At 37.0% G+C, this 12946-nt stretch overlaps 1 protein-coding gene across 1 annotated transcript in view; it reads right to left on the bottom strand.

The window, feature by feature from the left end:
• The window catches only part of UTRN (utrophin), a 645934-nt gene that overhangs the window by 193191 nt on the left and 439797 nt on the right, over positions 1-12946 (bottom strand). Inside the window, exon 52 of the mRNA XM_006161924.3 lies at positions 3287-3459. Within this exon, the coding sequence (XP_006161986.1) occupies positions 3287-3459 (173 nt within the window). The remainder of the gene's footprint in view (positions 1-3286; positions 3460-12946) is intronic.

The raw sequence follows: 12946 nt of genomic DNA, 5'->3' as shown, positions 1-12946 counted from the left end.
TCCCTCTTCAAGCATTGCCTCTTCTCAGGATCCTTTGCTGGCTATCCTTTCCTTCATCCATTCCTTGTGTTTTAGGGTTTCTTGGACATCTTTGCTTTGCCCTCTTCTTATGTTTCAACCCTCTTAAATAATTAACTCCTGACACCTCTATCTGGATAACCCCACCTCTACCCCATCTGTTTATTTTGCCTACAATTTCTTTAGAAGAGCAGATATCCATCCCATGACTACTGGTTATCATTCCTGAATGTCTCACAGGAACCTCAATAATATGAACCAAGTATCTTTTAATCTCTCTTTCTGTCCCTAAATGCCAATATGGTCTCTTTACAAGTCACCCTGACTTCCCGTCCTCCATACTTGTGTGAAAAGAATTTTTCACCAAAGGTCAACATTTAACAATATTGCCTAAAGAATTTGAAATTCCATTAACAGTGACATGGAGCATAGTGCACACAGGTATTCCATGGTTTGTCTTTCTCCTCTCTCCACCTTTTGTCTAAGCCACAGTCTTTGCCCCACTTCACCAGCAAACTCGATTTTCAGCCAGACTGAACTTGTTAACCTTCATAAAAACACAGTGTTATTTCAACCTCCTGCCTATATGCCCCTTCCCTAGTCCTCACCCAGTCCATCTGGAGAACAATTAAGCATCTTTGAAGAGTCAGCTTGGGAATCTCTTCTTTTATGAAGCCTCTGATAATTGTATGATGTAAGAGTACCCACTCCTCCCTTTGGGCCGACCTTAACCTGAAGAGATCTAAGAACCCCTAGGGGCTTGGACCACATTTAATTTATGATTAACAATACTTTAAACATAGAAGTGCATTTTTATTAAATGCTGGAAGAAGGACCTGAATCTCCTGAGATGGGTAATCAGACTAAAAATTATTTTAATTCATTACACATTAAATCATTATCACATTTTACTGGAAGGTATGATCTATCTTGATACAGAAGTCCACTGGCTTCTCTCATCTTCTAAAAATAACATTAATTTATGTATCAGATGACATTCCAACCACAGTTTCTTTTCAGGTTAGAAAAGCTGACTTGATAGGCAATAACTTCCAAGTGAGACCAAAGCTGGTTTTTGTTTTGTTTTGTTTTGTTTCCCTTAGCTTTACTCTTAGAATGATGTGTTTGTGATGTAGGCCTTCATTAAACTTTTCTCCCTAAAGAACTCATCCTCTAAACTCTCAATATTTCAGGAACATATGTATAATCTTCACCAGAAACAGTCCAGTGGCTTTTGGTTCATTGACCTAGCTGTTGGTTTTGCTAAATCCTTACATGTTTTTCATTGTGTTAGCATTTTTAATATTTTTATTTATTTATATTTATGAGAAATGAAATGTTGCAAGCTGATGGAATCTAGTCAGTTGAAAATTCAAGCCATAATCAAACATAAGCACATTTTCTCACTGTACAATGCTTCCTAAATTTCCTCTTATTAAAAAAAAAGAGTATTTTGCTGATGCTGATGAGTTTCGGTGAGGTCTTTACACAAAGGTGTCCATGTCCATACTAATACTATATTACCTTACCTCCTTCTTTTGTTCATTTGTTTTCATTGCCAGAGGGCACATGCACTTGCTAGAGGGAGAGAGAGAAAGACGAAGAAAGAGAAAGAACCACCCCCTCAATGGGGCATGGTCAAGCTGCAATCCTTTTTTTCTCCATTTCCTCATCTCTTCAGAACTTCAGTCAAGCATGTTCATGCTCCCAGCATTGTTTTCAAGGCACCAGGACCAGGATTTGGACTACATGGGATCCAGCTTTCTATGCACAGCATTTAACCACTGCTATGGAGCCAACATTACCCCTTCTTTAGGAATAAGAGAAGCTGCAAATTCTCTATGAACCCCAGAAAAATAAAAAGCTTTCAGGACATTTTACCAGACAGAAATTTTTAAAAATTCATTCACAATAAATCATTATTGACGATTTCTTCTCTCTGTGAAGTCATTCTGTTAAATCTTCAATTCAGTTAAAGCAGATCTACCTACCCTTTTATGTATAGAAAAATGAACTACATGCTACATTGAACAGGCTTTACATAAAATAAAAAACTATCCCATTATCCCATTCAACCTGAAAAATAATCGTGTGGGTTAAATACTTATATGCTGATTTTGTAAATAAGAAAACTAAGGCCCAGATGAGCCAAGTAATTTACTGGGGATCAAACAGTAAATAGTAATGACAAAGAGTCATATTCAAGACCATCTGGCTTTTAAGGCTGTACATTTTCAATACATGATACAGCAAAACAAACCAAGGTAGAACTTTATACCAATATTCATCTTTTGGATATTTGCTCAATAACATGTTCTTCCAGACTTATCTCCCTATACTTAATACCTAGTTAAAAACTGTCCACCATCTATTAAGTATGGTTTCAAAAAAATATTGAGCCCCCCCCCCCCCCCATCATTCTGTCACTCTACATAATTTTCTAAGGTTTTCCCTAGTCAGGATTTTGGTCCTAAAGGTCACCCTTATTTAACTTAATTCCCTCCAAATGCAGACATGAATCAGCACTTTTCCAATTTAATGTTCCCAAGAGATATTTAATTCTATAAATATAGCTTCAAATTGGACGTACAAACAGCATGATGAAGCAAAACATGTTTGTTGCCAACAGTCAAAAAGATCTACATTCAAATCCTGACCTGGCACTTGATAGCTCAAAAATTTGGCCAGTTTCTATATTCATTAAACAGTTGTTTCATCATATAAAAAAGGGGTTTTCTATCTACCTTACCAGGACTTTTCGAGTACTGAATAATTGTTGTAAAGATCCTAACACATCTTAGTTAAAGTAACTACTCAGTAGTTAACGGGCTTTGGATAACATTATTTTTAGTAGTACTGTTAGTTTTAAAATATGAATATCTGTGAATAGTCAGTTAAGGGAAGACACTGGCCATCAGTGAAGCTCAAATGATAACTTTCAAGGAAATAGTCTTTTCATTTAAATCTTAAACTATTTCTACATAGAAAAGATATTGAATGTTGAAGTGGGGAGATTAATGTCTCTGTACTGACTGACATGCATGGCATTCCCTTTTGAAAAAACAATGTAATACACTGTAAAGTTATATGTAATCCAATGTAATATAAAGAAGATTATGATGATAATAAAAAATAAAAAAAATCTTAAACTATTTCTGAGGAAGCAGTACTGGTGGTAAGGCTGCCACCTTTCGCTTCCTGATAAAAAAGAAAATCTCAAAAACCTACCCACTCCCATTATTTGTATTTTGATATTAGTTGTCCTGACCTGATGCTTGCAGATTTTGCCTTTAAGTCATTCCATCTTTGGTTCATGTCATCCAGTCGATGTTGAAGCATAGTAGCCTCTTCAGAATTTCCCAAAGCTTTTACCATCTTCTGCCTATTTCCATCAATACTTTTAAATATGTCATTGTGGGCATCAATTTCTGCCTGGATGTCCTAAAAACAGAAAGCAAAGAAATGATGACTACCATTGTTAATACTATCACTGGGGACTACCAGTGTCAACATTACTAGGCATTTCTATACGGAGCTTTAATTATTTTTTATTCAGAGATAAGTTGCTTTTAAATAAAGTAGCTCATTTCATCTTAAATTCTTAAACAAATATAATAGTCTTTAAACCTTCAACACATTGATTCTGCAGTTCTTAAAAACAAAACATTACATTACAAGTAAACCTCATTAGTCAGCTACTTAGATGCCAGTATTCCACATCCAGAGAGAATTTTGAAATTGTACCCAACAGCTATTGCCAAATCATCATACTTTGCCTAATACCCAAAGAGATTCTTTCTTCCCCTTTATACATGGGCAAAGCTCCCCATAAAATATATTTAATAGAGCTCATTAAACAACTATGTAATTTAAATGCTTTTTACATTATGAAAAACCTACTAATAGTTCTCCCCTTTTTCTTTCTTTTTTTTTTTTTTTTTGAGAGGTTTTCGCTATAGGGCGTGTGCGCTTGCCAGACAGACAGACAGAGACAGAGAGACAGAAAGCGAGAAATCACCCGCCAGGGGGGATGGTCACGCTGCAATCCTTCTCCTCCATTCTCCTCTCAGGATCTTGGGCACACACGCACACGCACCCGGCGTGAGTTTTAAGCCACTGGGTACGGGACATGAACCGCAGTCAACTACGTGGGAGTCCAGCGACATAACCATTGCACTAACTGCTGGTTCCCTCTCCCTTTTTTCTTTAAAGAATTATTGTTTTTATTTAACTTTACTTATTTGTATAGTTATTTATTTATTTTAATTTGACCAGAAAGGGACACACATACACACACACACACACACACACACACACACACACACAGAGAGAGAGAGAGAGAGAGAGAAAAAAAGAGAGAGAGAAAGCTGCTAGATCTGGGACTCGAACCATGGTCAGCCATGTGGGAATTCAGCACCCTTAACCACTATGCCACCTGCTGGTCCCAATAGTTCCCCTTCTTAAGCTCATAACATTTACTTATATGTTTTAAAAGAACATTTTCACATACAGGTTTATCTCCATAAGAAATAAAAACTAATAGCAAAATAATATTTTTACTATTAAATAGGCAAATAGCTTATGCATTAAAATGTATCTAGGTAGAATTTAAGTAAAATGAGAATTATTATAAATAATAAAAAAGAGTTCAGACTTTGAAGAAGCATTTGGCAATCTATATCAAAAAAACGTAAAACTGCTAAAATTACCCATCCTAGGAATATTCATATGTACACATATTTAAAACACTGATTAAAGCAAAATGGAAGCAACTACCATAATGCATTAATGGTAAGATAATACTAAGTTTAAAACCAGAGTACATATTATGATATTTTGATAGTACGATAGTTTTATACCAGCAGTTTAAACTGATATAGTATGTGTATAATTGCATACAATATATATATTTTAAAAACTATAAAAATGAACAGAAATAGTATAAGTTCTATGAAAGATGATTATAGATAATTTCATAGTTTTCTTTATATTTCTCTGAGCCCTCAAAATTTTCTACAAAAAAAAAAGGGTTTCTTTTCAGCATCTGGTAAATATGACAAATTTAATCATCAAACACAGATAATCTAATCAACTATTTTTTTTAGCCACTCTCCCATTAGGAAAACTGTCAACAAAACTATCTACCTATATTAATTTGACAATCAAGTTTTTCTTCCTGAATGAAACAAACACAACCTAATTGTAGCTAACTCTTATGTGATAGCTTCAAACATCCCAGAAGTGACTGAATTTACAGACAGATACCAGAGTGGGCCATGAGGGAGTTGTGTGAGTCTTTGTAGCATAAACTAAAAATAAACATTAAAGTAACTCATGGCAGAAATTTTAAAAAAGAAATTTCTAATTTGGGCAATGACTTTGAATTAGGAAAAGGAGAGTAAAATCCTAATGACCATAATTGTATTGCCACTCACATCTTTAACCTTTCTCTATATAAGCCTGCTGTGGTCTGAAAGTCTATGCTCCCCAATAATTCCTATGGTGAACTTCTAATCTCCAAGGTGAGGGTATTAAGAGTTGGAGCCCTCATGCAGGCTCTTATAAAGAGGCCCTAGAGAACTTCCTCACCCTTTCCTCCATGTGAGGACACAACCAGAACATACCCACTATGAACCAGAAAACAGGCTCTCAGCAGACACCAAATCTGCCGGCACTTTGATTTTGAATTTCCAGCCTCCAGAGCTATGAGAAATAAATTTCTATTGTTTGTTAAGCTACTCAGTTTATGCCATTTTTTTCTTTCCATCTTTTTAATTTTTTTGTCCTTTATTCATGATAAGAGCATGTATACATGTTGCATGTGTGCATGCATGCGTGTGTGTGAGAGAGAGAGCCCTCCTGACACTGAGATTCCCCTCTAGTCCTCAAGCCCTTCAGATCTTGGACATTTGTCTCCAGCATGTGCTCTGACTGGGCTTGGGATTTGAAATACGGTCACCATATGGGATACAGCTACTCTTAAACAGTGCATTACCTCTGCAGCACAGGGCTGGCCCTATGGTATTTTCTTATAGAGACTAAATTGACTTAGACAGCCTTAACTCTTCTTAGGTTTTTCTAATTCTAAATGAGTGTGGTGAAAATTAAAATGTAACTTCTCTGAATATTCAGAATTCTTTTTAAAAAAATGTTTATTACAAGAGGGTACATATATTTGGAAGAGGAAGAGAGAGAAAGCACCTCCCCTTGGGCACTAATCCCATGGGGTTGTTACATCACAATCTTTTTCTTCCATTTTCCCACCCTGCCAGGACTTGGGGCATGCATGCATGCACACATGCCCAGCATGTTTTTTCAAGCTGTCAGGGCTGGGACTCAAACTGTGGTCAGCCATATGAGATTCAGCTCCCAATGCACAGTGCTTAACCTCTGAGCCATGGGGCTGCCCCAGAACATGGTCTTATCCATTTAAAAGCACACATCAATGCATCCTATCAAGAAGCAAGGCTCAGGGACCAATATCTAAGGGACTGTTCTTCCCTCATCTATAGATCTACTCTCTGTAGAAGTAACCACAGTGGTGTCTGTTGTACCTCACTACTCCATGGGCATGTTGGAAAGATGATGAAGGGGCAGAACTGCCATATTGTCATTTCTGCTTGGATCTGTAATGTCTCACGTGATACTAATAAGGTCAGATTTGGTGAGTGGGTTAGATGAATGGAAAGTTTGATGGACAGGTCCTGTAAGATTTATGCTCCAAATTTGCAAGCTCACTGACCTCTGAGTTTATCAGACCCTAATGTCAAAGCCAAATCATGTCCATTTACAAAATGTGATCTTTATGCCCAGAATTACAGCTAACTACTGAGCCAAAACTCCAAGATGGCTGATTTTTTTTTGCACTGCACTGGCAGCCTTATTCAGAGTGATACAAAATAGACATGGATAAGGTGGCAACGGGACAGAACCAGGCACTTATTCAAGTTCTCAGGTTGATAATTATATGCACAGATGATAGCAATCTCATTTTAATCTTAGTTTCGCATGCTTCAAATAAAAACTCAGTGGAAAAATAAAAGTTCTGCTGAAAAGTTCCTTAGTGTCACCTTCCAGACAATGTTTCCTTTTCTTTGGGATGGAACTCTTCTATTTTGTGTATTTAAATGTAGTTTAAGGCATCTAAGAGGATATATTGAAAGGTTAGCAGGGGACAGCTTGTTCTGTGGTAGTTAAAGTGGTTGGATCCCACATGGCCAACTGTGCATGTCCCAGACTGGCAGCTTAAAAAACATGCCAGGCTTTTGTGCATGCATGCTCAAAATCCCAAAAGGAGGACAAAGTAGAGAAAAAAGAACTATGGTGTGACAATTCCCAAGTGGTTTTCTCACGTTGTGTGTCTCTCTCTCTGGTGAATGCATGAAACCTTTGGCAAAATTTAAAACAACAGCAACAAAAACTAGAAGACAATGTTTGCAATGGTTTTTAAATTATGCTGCATGTTATGATACGTATATCATATATAAAATTATGATATATGATAGTCATCTTTCTCCAAAACCTTGATGACACAGAGCAAGGCATCTCTCTGCTTTGTATTGCCAAGAACTTAACCTCAAATTTTCTGCATGGGTTCCTAGAAATCATGATCAGTGCAGCCCACCTAAAATCACAAGGCAACTTTGGGAATCAGCAGTTAGCGTAATGGCTATGTCGCTGGACTCCCACATAGTCAACCGCGGTTCGCGTCCCGGACCTGGTAGCTTAAAACTCACGCCGGGCACGTGTCCGTACATGCCCAAGATCCCGAGAGGAGAATGGAGGAGAAGGGATTGTGGCGTGACCATCCCCTCTGGGGGGTGATTTCTCGCTTTCTGTCTCTATGTCTCTGTCTGTCTGGCGAGTGCACGCGCCCTGTAGCGAAAAACCTCTCAAAAAAAAAAAAAAAAAAAAATTCACAAGGCAACATTGAACCACAACATTCCGATGTAGCCAGGCCTGACTATTTGCTTCTTTTCATTTTCAAGTGAAGTAGAGAGATAGACACGAATTATGATGCATACATAGTTTTCAAATTTTACAAGTGCATGCTCCAGCCTCAGGAATTTGGATACCAAGAGCATGAAGCAAATTCGCCTCCTCACAAAGATCAGGTGATGAACTTTTCCAATCCAGCCATCGTTATGAATGAGCTAGAACAAGACTTCGCAGCTGGCCCAGTCAATGATAAATATTTCCACAAATTTTCTTTACGAGTACAACTAATATGGTCATGTTGGAATATAATTTTCAATATGTGAAAAATTCTTCCAAACATGAACATCATGAAAAGTTGAAAAAAAAATCAACAACTAGAAATGATCAAAGAAAACGAAATCCGCATACATTAGTTATATTTAACATTTTGTGGCATATTTATTTTGCCAAATATACCAAAAGTTCCCAAAGACAGAAAGTCATCTGTGTATTTCTTCTGTATCCATCACAGACTCATTTCACAGAATGAGTCTAATGTGAAATAGAACAGATATGTAAATGTATAAATGATTATATTAATAGATTCATCTTTATTGATTGGCAAATTAGTCATTGTAGTACCAGGAAAAACAAACGACAAACAAAAAAACTCAGACAACTAAAGAATTGGATGGGAAGGCAGTAATTATTTTGCTCAATTTCTCCACTTAAAAATTTTAATATGAGAACCTAAAATCTTAAGAAACCTGTATTTGGGGACCAGCAGATGGCATAATGGTTTCATCGTTGGACTCAGAGTCCTGGACATGGTGACTTAAAACTCACACTAGGCGCATGTGTATGTGTGTGTGTGCACCCCAAATCCCAAGAGGAAAATGGAGGAGAAGGGATTGCAGCGTTGCCATCTGCCTTGGCAGGAGGGGGTGACTTCTCACTTTCTGTCTCTGTGTCTCTCTGGCAAACGCACATGTTTGCTATCACATATCATAAGTTTATATATGATATATGTAGATAGCAAAAATCTCTTGAAAGGAAGGAAGGAAGGAAGGAAGGAAAGAAAGAAAAGAAAAGAAAGAAAGAAATCTGTACTATCAAGTACTACCTAGGCTTTTCACTGAAAATTTAGAATTAAATGCAGTTAATGAATCATGGTCCATCATAGATCACTATGCAATGATGTGCTGCTTTAAAATAAAGATGGCAGCATGGAAAGCTGTCAGATTATGACTCTGGTGTAGCATCAAAGGCTAAGATAAAGTTCCCTGAAAGAGGGGCCACTCTCACTGCACAGGTGGCACACCTGGCCCTACTAATGCTTGCCTTTATCACCTGCAGGCCCTTCTGAATAGTAAACAGTACAAAATGGTTACTGATAATTAGTTATGGAAATATAATCCATCCAGAAACACAAAGCAATGTTTTTCCAAGTATTAACATAAGCCAGTCATGTGCAGAAAGGGACCATGGCAAAATAGTCAAGCAATTGAACTAACATTTGAAAACAGGGCAGAAGATATCCCATAAGACTGACTTGAAAAGTATCTCTAAATAACCTAAGTATAATGTAAAAGGTTATAAAAGGCCAGGGGTTAAAAACAGAGGACTATATTGTTTTCCCGAAGTAAAACATCATCAAAAGAATAAGATGCAAACTTTCAGAACAGGCCTGCATAATATTTCTACAAAAGTGTACAGAGGTTTACTGACCAACAATTACTCTTTTTATACCAGATCCAAAAAAATTTATTTATTTACTTATTGTTCACTTAGATATCAACTCCTATTTTAAAATCAATTTTCCCCTTAACTGGATATTTCTTTAGTGATAAAACTCAAACAGATATAGTTGCAAACACATTATAATGGATATCACATACACTTTATTTCTTTATAATGTCCTATAATCAAGTAGTAGTTGTAACTATACAAGCAAAAGTATGTCTTCAGATTATAAACAGAACTGTTTGAAGCCTGTGACAAGAAACAAGAGATTTTGAGTAGACCAGGAAGTCTTCAATTACTAAATTGGTAATTGGTGCTAGAATAGATTCATCCTCTTCAAGTCTTGTTGATATAATTTGTGTGTGTGTGTGTGTGTGTGTGTGTGTGTGTGTGTTTTCTTTTTTTTCTGCACGGCATATTTACCTAACCCTACACGGCCACAGCAATGTTTTCTCTAAAGGAGTTCTGACCCCTTTTCCTGGAGGTGAACAAGTGAGATTAGCAACTCTCCTACCATGTCCCAATGCTTAGGCTAAACAAACAAAGTTAACCATCAGAGGAAAACAAAGTTAACCATCAGAGGAAAACAAATACACTGTGGCTTTCAAAAGTCAGACTGGATTTTAGAGACAGGTTAAGACTTATATCAGTAGAATTTCTGCAGTTTTAGGTTTTAAAAATGAAGAATTTTTACATTTTTAAAAATTAAAAAAATAGATATTACCTAAAGAATAATTATCAAGTAACATAATCATTGAAACTTGTTATCCATATGTAAGTATGATATGAAACAATGTGTGAGGTTTCTGGGACAGTGAGTCATTACTATTAATTGTTTCAATTAACTTATTGATTGAAATCAAGTATTCAATTAATCTATAAACCACATATCTTTCCAACAACTGATCTCACAGATTTTCATCGCTCTGTTCAATCATATTTTGACAAACAATAGAAAGTGAAACATTAGGTCTACATTAGCATTTATAATTTCCCATTATCTATGATTATAAATATGTACATGTAAGAGAGTAGAATAGAAAAAAGTCAAATTACTAAGTAAAGCTCGCAACTCACTCCACTTTCAAAACCATTTGCACAAGTCAACTTGGAATGATAATCAATAAACAAACTATATTTAAAATTCCAACACTGCTATAAGCAAATATCTTTCACAACTGAAAAATGTTCCAAACCTTTGGCTCTATCTGAATTGTTTCTAAAGCATACTAAAATTATAGTGAATTAAAATATAGTAGCTTCCCTCCTGAGGTACACTTGAATACAAGTTCCTTGAAGGCAGTTAATAAATGTTTCATGTAGCCTATTGTCTCACCTTACAAAATCAGACAACATAATCCAAATAGAAGAGGTTTGAAGGCTGTCAGGATGATGAATTATGGCCCACTGGTGGCCCTGTTGTTAAGGAAGCCCGCTCCTACCTGGCTGACTGAAGTTCATATCCTGGCCCTAACAGCTTGAAAAACATATCCAGCACATGAGCACGCATGCAAAATTTCCCCATAAGATGGAGAAAAGGAGAAGGGACTACGGTGTGACCATGTTGGGGAGTGCTCTCTCTCTCTCTCTCTCTCTCTCTCTCTCTCTCTTTCTTGCAAGTGTACTCATGACCCTCTTCCAAATAAATATTTTAAAAAGAATGATTACATTTAAAGTGTTTTAAACTGCAATCTTAGGGCACAAAACTCCTGCTTAATCCCTGACCTGTGTCACAGCAGTCCCTATTGCCCAGAGAGCTCCCAGTACATGCTACCCTGACATAAATCCAGCCACACACCACACACATGCACACCAACACACATGCACACCAACACACATGCATACCAATACACAATCTTGTTTCTTTCCTTAATCTTGAACTCACTGTTAAATTCAGCTTCAATGCAATGTCTCCAGGAGAGTGTTCATTAACATTCAGCTTAGACTAGGGCTACCCATGACTACGACAGCTCCTTCTACTTTTGCTTAATAGTGCACGTGTCCTTTAAAACTTTCTGGGTTACATACTGTCTGTATTCTCCCACTGGACTGTTAGGTCCAGGAGAGAAGACTTCCCCTATTGTCTATTTCATCTCTACACTCAGATCAGCACTTGTATGTACTTTACACTTCACAAATATTTATAAAATATTGAATAGCAGTACATCTTGAAATGTGAAATCTTCTGTCTCTTCCACAATACATTTGCATTAAAATTACATAGTGCAAATTGTGCAATACAACAGAGCTTCAAATTATAATTTTAAAAATTAGAGTCATCTAAAAGAGGTAAATACCATATAGAAATTCAGCATTCGGCGGTTTCTCTGTGTTGTCACTATGGGGAATATTCACCAGGAGAATGGCATTATTTAGACATACAGACACAGAAACAAACAAGAAACAACACTGACAAACCCTACTGAAAAATCATTAATCCTCTAGTAGCAGGACCACATACATTTTAAAGAGGCAACAATCACTCAAAATGTCACTGATCTCAAACTGTCTATTATTCTGTCCTCTGTGACTACAAAGCAAATGAACAACAACAGTACACAATGCACACACAGTATGACAGCACATTCATGGCCACTGAAATCACATGATATTTCCTTTATGAAGTACTTTTAATGACAAAATTAATTTATTAAAGTCAGAGTGGCAAAGAAACTGATAAGCTAGGTTTTAGAGAGGTATGGGGGTGGACCAGCTTTCTTCCTCAAGTTAACTGTGTTGTCAGCACTCCAGATGGTCTTCATTGAGTGCATGGTCTTGATGGATGTCATCCTTAGCAAGAAGTTCCAGTCACAAGCACCTCTTTTATTTTATTTTATTTTTTTAAATTTGCTTTGCTAGAGGATGCATGTGCTCACCAGAGGGAGAGAGTACGAGGGAAAGTGAAAAAGCACCCCCTTGGGGGATGACCATGCGGCAATCCCTTCTTCTCTTCTTGGGATTTTGAGTGCACACACACACACACACACACACATGTGCCAGAGGTATTCTTCAAGCCATCACATCGGACTCAAACCATGTGGAATCCAGTGCTTTAACCACCATGCCACCAGTCGGAACTTGGCCTCTTGTTTAGGTACCATTTTAGGATATACATGGTTCTCTCTAATTTAAGTTTCCTGATCCTTGAGGAGCTGCCGCCCTGTGGGAACAGAATGCCTTCTCTCTTCTGGATCCCCAAGGACTTTTAGCATTTCCTTTTCTGGTTCTGGAAGATCACAAATGACCCAGTACAATTTGTCCATCCAGC

The sequence above is a fragment of the Tupaia chinensis genome, unplaced genomic scaffold, assembly GCF_000334495.1.
Source record: "Tupaia chinensis unplaced genomic scaffold, TupChi_1.0 Scaffold139457_1, whole genome shotgun sequence".
NCBI lineage: Eukaryota > Metazoa > Chordata > Mammalia > Scandentia > Tupaiidae > Tupaia > Tupaia belangeri.
Note: the sequence above shows the minus strand (reverse complement) of the source record. Positions and strands in the feature narration are given on the sequence as shown.